We start from the raw sequence: 18286 nt of genomic DNA, 5'->3' as shown, positions 1-18286 counted from the left end.
AAAACAAATGGTAGTCGGAAGGGGCGAAGTCTGGTGAATACGGCGGGTTGGATAGCAGCTCCCAGCCAAGCGTTTTGATTGATGAATTTCCCATGTCTTCTGGCCCATTCAGGTCTTTTTTCGATCAATGCATAGTTCAAATTGATCATTTGTTGCCGGCCGGAGTGGCCGAGCGGTTCTAGGCGCTACAATCTGGAACCGCGCGACTGCTACGGTCGCAGGTTCGAATCCTGCCCCGGGCATGGATGTGTGTGATGTCCTTAGGTCAGTTAGGTTGAAGTAGTTCTAAGTTCTAGGGGACTGATGACCTCAGAAGTTAAGTCCCATAGTGCTCAGAGCCATTTGAACCATTTGATTCTGATCATTTGTTGGCTGTAGCGATTAGTATTCACATTTGCACCGGGTTTTAGAAGCTCATGATACACTACACCTTTCTGATCCCACCAAACACAGAGCATTGTCTTCTTGCCGAATCGATCTGGTTTTGCAGTCGATGTTGATGGTTGTCCCGGATTAACCCATGATTTTTCCCGTTTAGGATTCTTAAAATAAATCCAGTTTTCATCGCCAGTAACAATTCGATGCAAAACTGATTTTCTTTCATGTCTTTGAAGCAAAATTTGACAAATGCTTTTTCAGTTTTCCATCTGTCTTTCATTCAATTCATGTGGCACCCATTTTCCACACTTTTGGATCTTTCCCACAGCTTTCAAACGGTCAGAAGTTGTTTGTCGTGCAACATTTAGCATTGCTGCCATTTGCTTCTGACTCAGAGTGTCATCTTCATCCAATATTGCTTGCAATTCGGCGTCTTCGAACTTTTTGCTGGTCTTCATTTCTTACATCAAAATCATTACTTCTGAACCGTTGAAACCATCTTTCGCATGTTGCTTCTGATAGAGCATGATCACCATATGCCTCGACAAGCATTCGATGCGACTCTGCAGCACTTTTTTTCAAATGAAAACAAAAAATTCATACTTTTCGCAAATCATCACTTTCTGGTACAAAATTCGACAGTGTTGACACGATGAAAACATATGATGTTGTTTGTTCCATGACTTGATGTATACTAAGTATCTTTGACAGATGTCATACCAACCAAGCAAAAAAAAATAAGGCTCGTTCACAACAAATGTTTCCTATTGACGCATTTGTATCTTAACGCTCATTTCATACCGGTACATCTGGTATATTTATGTCTTGGTTCTATAATATGATTCCAAGCGCGTAATGTAATTCATCCAAGTTTGTGATAGAAATTCTGAAGTAACTGAAAAAAATCGTTTCATCCTCTCGTAAGGTACATCGCGACTACCAGCTGAAAAATAAACTTACTTGCGCAACTTCCTCGTGGCTAAGAACATTTATTGCTGTAATAAAATTACGCGTACTTTTTCAAACTTTTCTGAAATTTGCATCGTCATTTAGTCGCAAGCGAAATTCTTCTCAGGTCACCTTCCCTTATTTTTTTAAACTGTGTTAACCATAGCAGTTACTGACAATTCAGTGTGGAACCGCGCGACCGCTACGGTCGCACGTTCGAACCCTGCCTCGGGCATGTGATGTCCATAGGTTAGTTAGGTTTAAGTAGTCCTAAGTTCTAGGGGACTGATGACCTCAGATGTTAAGTCCCATAGTGCTCAGAGCCATTTGAACTATTAAGTTACTGACAAGAAAAAAGCTATGAATGCAATATAAAGATCCTTCTGACTCTACGACAGTATGTCTAGTTTTCAAATGAAAATAACTGTAAATGCAATGTTGACTTAGACTATGACGGCAGCTGACTTTATAAACCATATATGAAAAAGAAACATGAGGCACATCAGTAAAGGCTCGTTTGTGGTGGGCCAAAGGCTTGCAACATTGTGGCATGCTATGGAAATGTTGCGTGCGTCGTTTTCTAGCTTGCTATAAAAGGCGACATCTTGCGGCCTATGTTGCATTCAGCAGGTTAATTTATGTCAAAGTCGAGTCGGTACTCCATCACGCGGCAGTGGTCTCGAATCATTTGGCCCATCGCCGCATGCAGCGGCCTACCGCCAACATACTGCAACATGTCACAGAGAAGATTTTTTTTCTGTATAACTAACAAAGTAATAAAAGGTAAACGTCAGAAGAGATATTCTTTCTGCAAAGTTTTGAACATAGTTTTTTAGTTACTCTCCTGAAAAAACTGGAAATCTGTGGTAAGGTCTTATGGGACTAAACTACTGAGGCCATCGTCCCTAACCTTACACATTGCTTAATCTAACTTACTCTAAGGACACACACGCACACTCATTCCCGAGGCAGAATTCGAACCTCCGACTGGGGGAGCCGCTCGGACCGTGACAAGACGCCTCAAACTGTGCGGCTACTCTCCAGAGAGTTCCAGCGGTGAGTTATTATTTTTTTTAACAGAACATTATTTTTTGTATCGTGTAACTGATGTATTTAAAACAACTGTGCACTAATCAATTGAAAACATATTTCTGCCAGTTTTAAGTAGAAGCTGCAAACGCCCCAAATTTTCGGGTTACCTGCAACATGCCCTGCTTGATTGTGTTCACGACTGGGTTGCTAGATTAAATTGTCAAAATTACCGAACATTGCCTGGTGAAAGGATCTGCTTAGCAGAGAGTGACAACAATAAACATTAAAAATTCTAATTATTATTGCTAGCTTTCAACAGATTTTTTATCTTTAATTTTTTAGATAAAAGTCGTCGTATGTTTTGTATGTTTCAAACTTCCAATTACAACGAATGCGTAGTTATGTTTTTACCGTATCGACGCTCGGTTGATTTCTAGCGTCAGACTGTAAATGGTTTGTGTGACTGAAGACTTACCACAGTGGCATTGCTGCATGGAACCGTCATTATCCTGTTGACAATTTTGCAAATCATTAAATAGATTAGTTATATGAATGGAATTCTAAAAATACCGAACCACTCATACTTCCGTACGGAATACCGAACACGGGGTTGAAATACCGAGCAGTTTGGTAAAGAACCGAACACCTGGTGACTGAGTTTCAGATGGCTTTTCTGGCGGTAGAATGTTCATTTAATTGAGGTGTTCAAAACGAGTGTCCGTTTTCTTGAATGCTCAACTCAGTGCAGCGTCTGAACGACCTGCAGACGAGGTATAAAGTCATTGGTGTCTCGGAACGACGAGCTTCCTCGATGGGCTGTCAGGAGACATCTGAAGTTGTGGGTTCGGCGACATCAACACGATTCTTTAGATATCCCCACAAAAGGAATCTACTAGCACGGAATAGGATGATTGTGTGGGGCATTCCTGAGGACCACCCAGGAAATGTGTTGTTCTACATCTACATCGATTCTCTGCAAATCCCATTTAAGTGGCTGGCAGAGGGTTCATCGAACCACCTTCACAATTCTCTATTATTCCAATCTTGTAGAGCGCGCGGGAAGAATGAACACCTATATCTTTCCGTATGAGCTCTGATTTCCCTTATTTTATCTTTGTGATCGTTCCTCCCTATGTAAGTCGGGGTCAACAAAATATTTTCGCATTCGGAAGAGAAAGTTGGTGATTGGAATTTCGTGAGAAGATTTCGTCGCAACGAAAAACGCCTTTCTTTTAATGATGTCCATCCCAAGTCCTGTATCATTTCTGTGACACTCACTCCCATATTTCGCGATAATACAAAACGTGCTGCCTTTCTTTGAACTTTTTCGATGTACTCAGTCAGTCCTATCTGGTAAGGATCCCACACCTCACAACAGTATTCTAAAATAGGACGGACAAGCGTAGTGTAGGCAGTCTCCTTAGAAGGTCTGTTACATTTTCTAAGTGCCCTGCCAATGAAACGCAGTCTTTGGTTAGCCTTCCCCACAACATTTTTTGTCTGTTCCTTCCAATTTAAAAGTTGTTCCAAATTGTAATACCTAAGTATTTAGTTGAATTTACGGCTTTTAGATTAGACTGATTTATCGTGTAACCGAAGTTTAACGCGTTCTTTTTAGCACTCATGTGGATGACATCATACTATTCGTTATTTAAGGTCAACTGCCACTTTTCGCACCATTTCGATATTTCTTCTAAATCGTTTTGCAGTTTGTTTTGATCCTCTGATAACTTTATTAGTCGGTAAACGACAGCGTCACCTGCAAACAACCGAAGACGGCTGCTCAGATTGTCTCCCAAATAGTTTATATAGATACGGAACAGCAAAGGGCCTATAACACTACCTTTGGGAATACCAGAAATCACTTCTGTTTCATTCGATGGCTTTCCGTCAGTTACAACGAACTGTGACCTCTCTGACGAAATCACAGATCCAGTCACATAACTGAGACGATATTCCATAAGCACGCAATTTCACTACGAGCCGTTTGTGTGGTACAGTGTCAAAAGCCTTCGGGAAATCCAGAAATACGGAATCTATCTGAAATCCCTTGTCAATGGCACTCAGTACTTCATGTGTATTTCACAGGAACGATGTTTTCTAAGCTCATGTTGACTGTGTGTCAATAGGCAGTTTTCTTCGAGGTGATTCATTATGTTCGAACACAATATATGTTCTAAAATCCTGCTGCATATCGACGTTAACGATATGGGCCTGTAATTTAGTGGATTACTCCTGCTACCTTTCTTGAATATTGGTGTGACCTGTGCGACTTTCCAGTCTTTGGGACGGATCTTTCGCCGAGCGAACGGTTGTATATGATGTTCAGTACTGGTGCAACATCACGCCCATAGCGGGCTGGGTGTCACGTCATATTGCTTGCACAAATGGTCTCTGATGTCCAGAGTGACATCCAATATGGAAGTAAAATCATATATGATAAATAATATGAAGACTTATTGCTTAACAGGACTTCCCCAGTTCATCAGTACTACGGGTACGCGTGTGACTCTGGCAGGGCATGTTAATACTGGCATCTAGTCATATTTGCGGGGTTAGGGGAACAGTAGCTGTGGACATGGAGAATTTATAACGAAAGTAGCTTATACCTATTTCATGAACAAGACAAATCTGGAAGAGGAGTGGGCCTTGTGTATTGAAACGGAGACCTACAAACGACGGAGAGGTTTCGTCCCGCCGTAGCCCACAGTGGTTCACAACCCCACCGCTCCACACTGAACCCAGTGAACCTTCCCCCCCCCCCCCCTCCCCCCCTCTCCCGGTAACATCTCATACCAGACGAGTGTAACTCCAAATATTTGCGTGATAGAGTAATTATGGTGTACGCGTAAGTGGAGACAGTGTTCGCGCAGCAATCGCCGATATAGCGTGTAACTGAGACGGAATAAGGGGAACCAGTCCTTATCCATTCACAGGCTGGTCGGCTCACCGGACCTCGACACGGCAGCCGGAACCGCTAGCCGGTTGTGAGGGTGATGCGCTTACGTGACGTTTCAAAATGGTTCAAATGGCTCTGAGCACTATGGGACTTAACATCTGAGGTCGTCAGTCCCCTAGGCTTAGAACTACTTAAACCTAACTAACTTAAGGACATCACACACATCCATGCCCGAGGCAGGATTCGAACCTGCGACCGTAGTAGCCGTGCGTCGCCAGACTGAAGCGACTACAACCGCTAAACCACAGCGGCCGGCACGAGACGTTTCACACCTGGCCGACTGACGACGTGGACGGCTAAACGACAGCCGACAGCCGGGCCGAGGCTGTGGGATACCAGCGGCCTCCTCTGTGTCGACCCGTTGTCGGGGTCATGCGGAAATACCGGCGCAGGTGACTGGGCATGCAGAACAGTAGAGCGCTACACATACAGGGTGTTCCATTGATAGTGACCGGTCCAAATATCTCACGAAATAAGCGTCAAACGAAAAAACTACAAAGAACGAAACTCGTCTAGCTTGAAGGGGGAAACTATATGGCGCTATGGTTGGCCCGATATATGGCGCTGCCATAGATCAAACAGATATCAGCTGCGTTTTTTTTAAAGTAGGAACCCCCATTTTTTATTACATATTCGTGTAGTATGTAAAGAAATATGAATGTTTCATTTGGACCATTTCGCTTTGTGATAGATGGCGCTTTAGTAGTCACAAACGTATAAGTACGTGGTATCACGTAACATTCCGCCAGTGCGGACGGTATTTGCTTCGTGATACATTACCCGTGTTAAAATGGACCGATTACCAATTGCGGAAAAGGTCGATATCTTGTTGATGTATGGCTATTGTGGTCAAAATGCCCAACGGGCGTGTGCTATGTATGCTGCTCTGTATCCTGGACGACATCATCCAAGTGTCCGGACCGTTCGCCGGATAGTTAGGTTATTTAAGGAAACAGGGAGTGTTCAGCCACATGTGAAACGTCAACCACGACCTACAACAAATGATGATGCCCGAGTAGGTGTTTTAGCTGCTGTCGCGGCTAATCCGCACATCATTAGCAGACAGATTGCGCGAGAATCGGGAATCTCAAAAACGTCGATGTTGAGAATGCTACATCAACATCGATTGCACCCGTACCATATTTCTATGCACCAGGCATTCCATAGCGACGACTTTAAACGCCGTGTACAGTTCTGCCACCGGGCACAAGAGAAATTACGGGACGATGACAGACTTTTTGCACGCGTTCTATTTAGCGACGAAGCGTCATTCACCAACAGCGGCACCGCAAACCGGCATCATATGCGACAAGTGCAACATCAGCGACCTTGGCGGGTTAATGTATGGTGCGGCATTATAGGAAGAAGGATAACTGGCCCCCGTTTTATTAATGGCAATCTAATGTATGCTGATGTTACTACAAGATGTTTCACTGGATGACAAAATGGCGATGTACTTCCAACATAATGGATGTCCAGCACATAGCTCGCGTGCGGTTGAAGCGGTATTGAATAGCATATTTCATGACAGGTGGATTGGTCGTCAAAGCACGTTCACCGGATCTGACGTCCCCGGATTTCTTTCTGTGGGGAAGTTGAAGGATATTTACTGTCGTGATCCACCGACAATGCCTGACAACATGCGTCAGCCCATTGTCAATGCATGTGCGAACATTACGGAAGGCGAACTGCTCACTGTTGAGAGGAATGTCATTACACGTATTGCCAAATGCATTGAGGTTGACTGACTTCATTTTGGGCATTTATTGCATTAATGTGGTATTTGCAGGTAATCACGCTGTAACAGCACGCGTTCTCAGAAATGATAAGTTCACAAAGATACATGTATCACATTCGAACAACCGAAATAAAGTATTCAAACGTACCTACGCTCTGTATTTTAATTTAAAAACCTACCTGTTTCCAACTGTTCGTCTAAAATTGTGACCGTTACAGCAAGCACCATTTATCACAAAGCGAAAAAAGTGGTCCAACTAAAACATTCATATTTCTTTACGTACTACACGAATATGTAATAAAAATGGGGGTTCCTATTTAAAAAGACGCAGTTAATATCCGTTTGACCTATAGCAGCGCCATCTAGCCCTTCAAGCTAGACAAGTTTCGTTCTTTTTTAGTTTTTTCGTTTGATGCTTATTTCGTGAGATATTTGGCCCGGTCACGATCAATGGACCACCTTGTATACTCGACAAGTATCGTGTGCCGGCCAGTTGTGTTTTGCTTTGTTGGTGGTTCAATCTGTTCTGGACATTTCTAGTCTACTGTGTAATGGAGGTTATTGATATCGAAGTCCTTATGACATTAGTTCTGGAACGACTAGTTTTGTGGGACAAGACTGTAGGTACTTATAAGAACAGAATACAAACAAGGAATGCATGGATCGAAGTTTGCAAAGAACTGAACAAAGCTTTGAACGACGTGTGACAGAGACGACTATGGTAAGTACAAATCTTTATTTTTTAGGTTAAGTACAAAAATTTTTTACGTCAGTGGCACATTAAGTTTTCCATCTACAGCACCAATTTGTTCTTGGCTCAAATTTTCCAGCTATGTTTTCAAAGTCGTCTTTGTTGGGTAGAGACATACATTCATAACGCAGAGACCAAATAACTTGACACACACATCTGACTATTTTACTGGTTGTGGAATTGCTTAACCAATGTTTTAATTTTTTAAGATAATAACAAAAATATACATCCTTTAGGATAATTTTTTTTAATTTTAGCTTTCGTTTTCTTTCCCACTCACATGATGGTAATTTCCAACGTTTGTAGCGGCTGGATACATTCTCGGAAGGATGTATTAAGGCGTTGAATGAAACTCTTCATTCGTGCATGTAAATCGTCAAAAGTTCGTAAACTCATCCGAAAATAATTAAAAAAACTTGTCTTCATCTCCCCTTAATCCTTCAAAAAGAATAAAGAATGCACCCACTTCGTCTCTTCTCATATTGAGTGGATGGACCCAATGCACACATCCTCTTCTTCTGTTTTTCAAACGCTAATAGCTAGTCGTGCTCCATTTGTAGTCGAGGTCAGCTGGACATGCACAAGACACGGAAGGACGGCACAGCATGGCGTGCGGCTGTCGGTTACGTGTGAAGAGGCGGTAGGTCCCGTATCGGCCCGGCAAAAATACCGGCATGTCGGCTGCCGGGTTGATGTGAAATAAGCCTATCCGCCTGCCGGATTTGTCCCGGGGACCGGCACGCCTTCCCGTTCGGGAAAGTATATGCCTTAGTTCCCACCACCATTATCAAAGGTTGTAGGAAATATGTCCCGCCTTTTTTTCTTAGTAACCAAACATGTTTCAGCACCTCTGTGCCATTATCAGTGGGGTTTATTGAAAACCGCAAAAAGTGAACGTTTTAGGCTGTAACCGATCTAACAAGTTCGGGTAAAAAGGAAAAAAGCGTGTTTACAAAAAGGGGAACCTATACCCTATAATTTAAATGCAGACACAGAAAGAAAGACAAGAGCTGCACATCCATATTATCAAATGTGCCTGTAATAGAACTTGTTTCGAAAATTGTCATATATCACGAACAAATTTGTTCCTTCTTCAGACTGATTCGTCTATTCTTGTGACTGATTACGATGAAAGTTCAGTTTCTGAGAATTTTATTGTTATTTATGGTGGCGGGGGGAAGGGGAGGCGGGGTTGAAAGTAGATGCCATAGCTGTCTTCCACTCGCTGGGCGCAGAAACGTGTGTTCTATCTTGTGCTACTCAAGCCCAGGTTTGATAAAAAAAATATGTACATTAAAAGGAGCAGAATTAGATGAAAACCATGTAAGGACATAATATTAGCTGAATATAGAGTACGTGAGTTAAATAAAAATATTGCTCCAGGTGAGGCTCGAACTCACAACCCCGGCATTGCTCACGACTTACTGTCTATAAGTACCGTGCGCTAACCGATTGCGCCACTGGAGCACTGAAGCAAGTGAGCCTTATGATAGTTTATGATGCGGTTTAAGAGTAGGTTTACATATTTTTTTTACAATTACTGTGTAAGATATTTACTGTTTACATTTTTTGTCCTAATTTCTTTATATTCTTACTGCTCGAGTGCAATCATTGTTCCTAGCGTTATTAACTCTGAGGTGGTTTTGAGTCAGAGAGGTTGGTTGTGAAAATCCTGTATTTTGGAATTTGAAGTATAAAAACTGGAATTTCGCTTAGAAGGTATTGGTAAAAATCTTTTTTAAAATTTATTGACTCTGTGTTTAATCATGGAATGCTCCTCTACCAATTTATGCATAATTTAATAGTTATGAACACTGGCTGAAGTATTCAATATTTTGAATTATTATGCACTCAAATAAAACATTTCGTTGCTGTTCCACACATGTTACCTCGATAGACACGCATATATGTTTACAGTATGTTTTGACATTAATTCATGCGCAGAGATCTTATGCTGTGAATATCAGCTGTTCAAAATAAACACGTACGCGTCTATTGCAGAGATAATTTACATATACGTAGCAGAACACGTATTTTTACGTGGTCTCATTGTTAAAAAAATACATTGTAAATTGTGTTACGTAGTACTTACTCAATTATTGTTGCAATCAAGTATTCGGTTTTCCTATTGAATAGAGCACTCGCCGAATTCGTTCAAGTGACAGGTAATTATTAGTAACCTTAAATAGATAGTTCCTAGATAACTGACCATTTCTCTTTTTCTGGTAGTCATTGATAGTATCCTAATTATAGACAAAAATACCGGTCTCACTGTATTACAGGCACATTTCGTTTGCTTTTTTGCCGTACATACTAAATAACATAATTCTGCTGCAGTGTTTTCTTGCAGACTATGTCGAGTATCAGTTGATCATGAGCTGGTTTGATGCGTCTGGGATAGCTAGTCTTGCCAAAAATGCCCTGAAAGAGGCGCAGAAAACCATAGATAAAGCACTAGATATAAAGGAAGATGAGCAACATCCAGAGACACGAGATCCCACATTAGAAGCTGCAAGCGACGACTTTTTCGCTACATGGGGATTGAAGTCAGGAGTGGACACACTGGCGACGGATAAGCCTAGCGATACCGACATCTCGTCCCAAAAGGAGTCGCCGAAAGGAAACAGTAAATTGAATATGACAGCAAGTTTATGGGGTTCTTTTACTGGATCTTTCTTTGAAAATCCTAGGACATCGGAAGGTAAGACATAACCATCTCAAACTTATATATCATCATTTGTTTAACACAAGCCATTTACTATTTGCGTCCCACTAAAGTTTTGTAGTTGCTTTCAAACGGAGACTATAGTAGCTACTTCCAGCAAGCAGAAAAGTAAAAACGAAATACAAGTTGTCTGATTGACCATTCTCACTGAGTTGTAATCTCTCAATCTGTACTGTACAGTTATACAAATATCTCTTATGTGCTATCATATATACCTCATTTGCCATTTCCTATTATTTTGAGGAGTACATTTGTCAGCACACTTAATTATTCAAATAACATCTCATTCTCGCCAGTTTCCACTATATGATACGTAATTGCCAACAAAATGGTCATAGGTTTTCTACTGATTGATATGCTAATTGTTGTAACTTTTTTTACAAGACCATATCTTTCTTTAAATTTTTTCCTCGACAGATTTTAGTATCAAAATAGGAATGCTCCGTCTCCTGTCAGATTTTCTCTCAAAGCTTAATCAGTGAACATCATTAGTGGTTCCTTTAAATTTCTTTTCCAGTGTGTAGTATATCCAGTTTGTATTGGACTGATCTTCAGAAAATGTCAACTTCACTGTGCTTCTCATTCTTTGCTTTTATGCTTTATCCTCACCTTGGATTACAGTGTTGTTATCATCAGCAATTACTGAAAGTGTGCAGTTTCAGATATCAGTGTTTTACAAAGAGATGATGTACACTGATTTCTGGTGTTGAGGAGTATTTGCTATGAGTCATTGGGTCTGACCACTGATGTAATGTTAAGGACTGCTGTGGTGTCGCTTTTCGGGCATGTACTTACAGTTTTGGTTTTAGTTGGCAAAGCCAATGCATGTGAAAGCAGAAAGATGTAGCTTTGCCTGAGGTCTATGTTAGGTTGGAAGTTGACAGTTTGGTTGTGAGTTGGCAAAGCCAGTTTGTGTGAAAGTAAAAAATCATGGTTGTGGTGTCAGACGAATCAGTAACTTTGCCTGAGATCTAGATTATATTGGCAGCTGAAACTTCGGTTGTGAGTTGATGAAGTCAGTGAATGTGAAACTAACGGAAAGTAGTTGTGGTGACGACTGATCCATAGCTTAGACCATTTGAAAAAAAATTGTCACTCATATCACATCAACACGCATAAAGTTGCCATGTTGTTTATGTCATTTGTCACATGTTTCCTACATCACTGGTCAAAGCCCATAACTCGTTTATAGTATTCCTCAATATCCTATTTCTGGACTTTGTTCAATGTAATTTAGAGAGAATGTTATATTGAAAAAGCTTCCTGTATGACTTTCATGGATCAGTATTATTTTCAAAGTTCATTGGTTGATGGACGTAGTGTGTGAAATGCAGGACTGTGATTTGGGATTGTTTCTATCAGAGTGTCAGTATTTCTCCTGCAGCATATGGATGAGGCAGGGAGAAAGTCCTGTTCATAGGTCATAATGTGGCATAGTAAATGGTACATTGCCAATCTTGCATGTTGGCCCAGTTTATACACAGTAGCCTGTAAATTTCTTTGGCATTCCAACCACCTCATCACATTCATTGTCATCTGGTACTTTCAGTATAAGACTGATAAACACCCTCTCCCCCCTCCCCCCCCCCCCCCCCCAGACACACACAAAAAAAAAAAAAATACCCTGCGAAGTGCACAGCAGGGGATAGTTCCCATTGTACCATACTTAAGCCTCTTGCCGATCTATTTAGGCATTGGAAGAATTACCATTTAAATGCCTCTCTGTAGTTAGCTTGCCTTGTCTCATCTCGTATAATACTAATTCTTAAAATGTTCACTGAATAGTTGGCATCTATTTTTTAAACATCTGCTAGACCATATTTTTCAGCAGTTCTGAGACACTTTCTCACGGGTCAAACGAACCAGTATCCATACTTGCTGCCCTTCTTTGTGTGTGTTTCATATCTTCTGCTATTGTTGTTTTGTATGGGTACCATTTACTTGAACAGTATTTTATGATGGGTCATACAAGTGCTTTGTATTGATGATGAAGTCCCATACTCCTTGACAGAGCGTAGGGGACAATGCGGGAGACCCGCACCGCTGTACTAGGCGAGGTCCTCCCGGAGGTGATTTGCCATTGCCTTCCTCCTGCCGTAATAGGGATGAATGGTGATGAAAACGACACAACAACACCCAGTCATCTCGAGGCAGGTGAAAATCCCTGACCTCGCCGGGAATCGAACCTGGGACCCCGCACTCGGCAAGCGAGAACGCTACCGCGCGACCACGAGCTTGTAAATGACGACATTTGATGACTGACTGCATTTGTCCAGTATCCTACCGATGAATCAAAATCTACAATCTGCTTTAGCTCCATCAGTTCCTATGTGATCATTCCATTTCATACCCCTACAAATTGTTACACCCAGATATATGTATGAGTTTACTGACTCCAGTTGGGACTCACTGATATTGTAGTCAGAGAATATTACAGTTTTGCATTTTATAAAGTGCATTAGTTTACATTTCTTACCATTGAAGAAAATGCCAATCTTAGCACCACTTTTGAAATCCTGTCAGATCTGACTATTAATGCAGCATTTTCAGACAATACTTCATGATGTATATAAAAAAAAAAAAAAAAAAAAAAAAAAAAAAAAAAAGGAACCTGTCCAAATTTGATCTCCAGATCACTTTCCTTTATTTCCACATGACCGTTTTTGAGCTGCTTGCTCATCATCAAATCTATTTAAAAAATTTAATTTAAATTACAACTAGTTCGAATTACAAGTAGCTTAAGATTTATGTTTTGCAAGCTTCAAAAACTTTACAAACTTAGCTACAATGCAACAGCTGACCAACATACCATTCGTTACAGTTGCAGAATAACAAACTGCCTATTGGCTTCTGTTTCGGGTTCTTCGGCCGACGTTCATCTAATGATTTTTCTGACGTTTTGCCAGCACGAGTGGCTGGCATTATCAAAGCTTCACCCTCCATTGCCGGTGGTGACCTGGAGGCGAGCTCGCGGCCACAGACTATATGTACCTGGCGCGCGAACGTCCGAGGGCTTCTCCGTGGTCATTTCCGGTGCGGTTCTCCTCTTGCTACCTGCGACGGTCGTTCGCTGCAGTATGGGAAGCCAGGATCCGTTTACCTTAAGGCTTTCCTCTTTCTTGTTAAAACTGTTCGCGTGTTTTTGGATTTCTACAGCTTCTCTGAACAAGTGCGTGTGATAGTGCTTCTCTACAGCCAGAACTTCTACAGTGTTGTAGAGAAGCACTATCACACGCACTTGTTCAGAGAAGCTGTAGAAATCCAAAAACACGCGAACAGTTTCAACAAGGAAGAGGAAAGCCTTAAGGTAAACGGATCCTGGCTTCCCGTACTGCAGCGAACGACCGTTGCAGGTAGCAAGAGGAGAACTGCACCGGAAATGACCTCGTACGTTGGCGCGCCAGGTACATATAGTCTGCGGCCGCGAGCTCGCCTCCAGTTCACCACCGGCAATGGAGGATGACGCTTTGATAATGCCAGCCACTCGTGCTGGCGAACCGTCAGAAAAATCATTAGATGAACGTCGTCGGCCGAAGAACCCGAGACAGAAGCCAATAGGCAGTTTGTCAACAAGTGGCCACGAAAGCCTTAACAATTTTGTGAGTTGCAGAATAACCTGTCGAATATGGAACTGAAAGTTAACTGTCATGATGAACCATAGGCTAGTTTTTTCTCTCCTTGTGCACTTGCAGTCTACATCAACAATTATTTGCTAGATTTGTTCCAGTCTCTGTCTTCCTCTATAATTTTTATCATCTACAGCTCCCTCTAGTACCATGGAAGTCATTCCCTGCAATCTTAACACACGTCCCTTCTTCTTAACGGCATTTTCTATATATTCCTTTCCTCACTGATTCTGCAGAGAACCTCATTATTCCTTACTTTATAAGTCCAACTAATTTTCATCATTGTTCTGTAGCACCACATCTCAAATGCTTCAACTCTCTTCTGCTCCAGTTTTCCCACCATCTATGTTTCATTAGTATACAATGCTGAGCTTGAAACAAACATTCTCAGAAATTTCTTCCTCAAATTAAGGCCTATGTTTGACACTAATAGACATCTCTGGGCCAGGAGTGCTCTTTTTACCAGTGCTAGTCTGCTTTTTATGCCCTCCTTGCTCCATCCATCATAGTTTACTTTGCCACCAAGGTAGCAAAATTCCTTAGCCTCATGTACTTCATTATTTCCAGTTCTGATGTTAAGTTTCTCGCTATACTCATTTCTGCTACTTTCATCTTCCTTCAATTTATTCTCTATCTGTATTCTATACTCATCAGATTGTTCATTCCATTCAACAGGTCTTGTAAGTACCATTCACTTTCACTGAGGATAGAAATGTCATCAGCAGATATTGTCATTGATATCGTTTCATCTTGAATTTTGATCCAATTCTTGAACCTCTCTTTTATTTCTGTCATTGCTTCTTCGATTTATAGGTTGAACAGTAGGGGCGAGAGACTGCATCCTTGTCCTTCCCCTTTTTTAATCCAAACACTTTGTTCTTGGGTCTTGCAGCCTTATTGTTCCCTCTTGGTTCATGCATGTATTCTATATTGCTCACCTTTTTCTTCAGCTTACACTATTTCTCTCAGAATTTCGAACATCTTGTGCCATTTGACATTGTATAACACTTTTTCCAGATTGACAAATCCTGTCAGTGTGTCTTGATTTTTCTTTACTCTTCCATTATCAATTGCAAGGTCAGAACTGCCTCTCTGGTGTCTTTTCATTTCCTAAAGCCAAACTGATCATTATCTAGCAGATGCTCAATGTTCTTTTCCATTCTTCTGGATATTATTCTTTCAGGAACTTGGATCCATGAGCTGTTAAGCTGATTGCAATAATTCTCATACTTCTCAGCTCTTACTATCTCCAAATTGTGTGGATGATAATTTTCTGAAAGTCTGATGGTATATCATTGGCCATATTCATTCTATGCACCAACTTTAATTGTTGCTTTTTTACCATTTCCCCAGTGACTAGAAATTCCGATGGAATTTTATCTATTCCTTCTACCTTATTTAATCATAAATCATCCAAAGTTGTTTTAAATTCTGATTCTAATAAGAGATCCTCTCAATCTACCCTGTTGGCTCCTGTTCCTTCTTCTATTATGTCAACACGAGTCCGTTCCCTCATAGAGGCTTTCAGTGTACTGTTTCCACGTATGTCGTCTCTCCTCAGCATTAAACTGTGGAATTCCCATTGTGCTCTTAAATGTTACTGTCCTTGCTTTTAACTTCACTGAGGGTGGTTTTCTCTTTCCTATATGCTGAATCAGTCCTTCTGAAACCCATTCAATTTCTTCATATCTTTTGTGCAGCCATTTCGCCTTAGCTTTCATGCACTTCCTATTTATTCCATCCCAGAGTGACTTGTAGGCCTGTATTCTTGATTTGAACATTTATGTTCTTCCTTCTTTCATTGATAAGCTGAAATATTTCTTCTGTTACCTATGGTTTCTTCACAGTTACCTTCTTTGTACCTATGTTTTTCTTTCCAACTCCTTCCTAACAGTGGCTAAAAATATTGCCCACCCCTCTTCCCCTCATCCCCCCTTAAGTACCTATGTGATCATTTGGCAAGTTAGTGCGTTATTTCTGAAAGACTGAAATGTGAGGCAGTGAAACTCATTTATAAAGGTGGGTATGAGTAAGTGATCTATAATTAAAGACATATCTCCCTCCAAGTTCTGCCTGTTTATTTGTTTAAATGATTAATGGAGAATCTCATATAAATATGTAAAACAAATAGTAACAAAGAGATAGAGGGGCTGGCCAGTACTTACCTCAGCTCAGTACAGCCGATAGATGCACAAAATATCAGTAGAATATCTTTGGCTTCCCTACCCATGCCTCCATCTTTGCTACCCTCCCTGTTTACCTTTCCCCTGTTGCTTCATAACCTGGGTTGTGAGTAACTGAATCCACTTTCCCCTCTTCCCCTTTCTCCTCCCTGACGAAGGAACAAAGATCCGAAAGCAGGAACGTAAATTTTCTGTTTATTTATTTACGTATTTATTTATTTTTAAATTGAGTTCCAACAGAATATGGAACAACTTTCCTGTGAATGACCGTTTTACGTCACTTCGGTGTTGCTTCCTATGAAGCCAGCAGTAAATGGTCTCACAAACTCAGCTGTGGTAGAGCTACATAATAAAAGTTATTCTGTTAGCATCTGTGAGCTTGCCAAAACACTCAATTGTATGAATTTTCATGTCCTTCTAGGGCAACTAGTCCTGGTGTTGGTGACATTCTATTTGCATGGATGGAGTCATAGTTAAATAACTAACTGAGAAACCCAGCTTTGCCTGGGTATTTATTTATAGCTGTGCCCTAGATTTCATATTATGGAACTGAGCAGGGTAGTGCAGTTGTTTCCACATTGGACTTATATTCAGGAGGATGATGGTTCAAACCTATGTTCAGCAATCCTGATTTAGGTTTCTCATGATTTCCCTAAATCACTTAAGGCAAATGCCGGGATGGTTCCTTCGAAAGGGCAATGCCAGTTTCCTTCTCTGTCCTTCCCTAATCTCAGCTTCTGCTCCATCTCTAATGACCTCATTATTGATGGAACGTTAAACACTGATCTCTTACTCCTCCTCCTCATCTCCTATGTGTGGAATTTCTTTTTGATTTATGAAGCTTCTTTGTATGCATCATTTGAAGTAGTATGGTTGGGGACATGAACAAGAGCTTATTTGCTTCAAACACGGGATAGACCATGGAAAAGCTGTGCTAACACACTGAGAACTTCAGTTGTTTACCATGTGAGGGAAAGGTACTGACTAGTGAGTTAAGTGACGGTTTTGATAAGAGCTACTTTGCTCCTCACTTTAGGAAGGTATTGCCAAAGAGCAAGTTATAGCCTGATGTTCTCGAGCCGCAATAAGTCTCACCTAGGTATCTTCATGGATTCTTGAGGTCACATAGTCCTCAGTATTTTAGCCTTTTGGTATATTCAGAAACACTCAACTGTTTTCTAAGCATTTTTATTAATAAACAAAAAATGAAAATGCTATGAGTAGGACACCAAAATCACAAAGCAAGTTCAGTAAATTTGTTTTTACTAGTAAAGAACTAAAGTAAAAACATATCAAAAGAAGCAAAGCAATGCCATTAAGTTCCTAATACAGAAAGCGAAATCAGTAAACCATATATCCTAAACAAGAGATGAGATGAGATTGCAGCACTTACTTATGTCACTGACATAAACTTAAAAAAAAAAAAAAACCTCACTCATTTTAAGAAAACAAACAGTGCCATCTATTGCTTCTTTGGAATACTACACAATGCAGATCATGTCACTGAGGTAAACGTCTGAACTACTGAGCTGAGCAGACAGTTTTATCTAAAAACTTTAGATTAAGATTTTTTTTTTATATTTAGTAAACCCCATAGCTTACTACAAGATATGCTCATCTTACCCGTGAAAATCACGTGAAAAGTTCTAGTAGTTTTGGAGATTAGTATTTTCCAACTGGTAGACAAAACAGATTTAGATAAAAATTTAAAGTATAATGTCTTTTTTACTGTTATCCCCCAACTTTGATGAAATAAAGCCTGTTCATACCTCTAAGCTACATTCAAGTTACAACTGAAAACTCCAAGAAAATTCATCTAGTGGTTTTGGAGATTAGTATGTTCAAACAGATAGACATGATGGTTTTACAGTTTTATTATTAGTATAGATAAAGAAGAGAGGTTCATGCAAACAAATGTTCACTCTTAAGAGTGGGCAAACATTAAA

General features: G+C 40.7%; 1 protein-coding gene and 1 non-coding gene across 5 annotated transcripts in view; one reads left to right on the top strand and one right to left on the bottom strand.

Annotated features, from left to right (window-relative positions):
- Positions 1 to 9181: 9181 nt before the first annotated feature.
- Trnai-uau (transfer RNA isoleucine (anticodon UAU)) lies at positions 9182 to 9273 on the bottom strand. The gene is given in 2 exon segments: positions 9182 to 9217; positions 9236 to 9273. It is a non-coding gene; the product is annotated as a tRNA-Ile (tRNA).
- A 59-nt stretch (positions 9274 to 9332) lies between these two features.
- The window catches only part of LOC126473411 (TATA element modulatory factor), a 173300-nt gene continuing 164346 nt past the window's right edge, over positions 9333 to 18286 (top strand). For 2 of the 4 annotated variants that reach the window (XM_050100436.1, XM_050100433.1), the window contains exons 1-2: positions 9814 to 9971; positions 10144 to 10507. In XM_050100436.1, the coding sequence (XP_049956393.1) occupies positions 10180 to 10507 (328 nt within the window). In that variant the 5' untranslated portion in view covers positions 9814 to 9971; positions 10144 to 10179. Of the gene's footprint in view, positions 9351 to 9813; positions 9972 to 10143; positions 10508 to 18286 lie in introns of those variants that run through there. The other 2 variants (XM_050100435.1, XM_050100434.1) reach the window with 2 other exon arrangements.

Source organism: Schistocerca serialis, chromosome 4 (assembly GCF_023864345.2).
Source record: "Schistocerca serialis cubense isolate TAMUIC-IGC-003099 chromosome 4, iqSchSeri2.2, whole genome shotgun sequence".
NCBI lineage: Eukaryota > Metazoa > Arthropoda > Insecta > Orthoptera > Acrididae > Schistocerca > Schistocerca serialis.
Note: the sequence above shows the minus strand (reverse complement) of the source record. Positions and strands in the feature narration are given on the sequence as shown.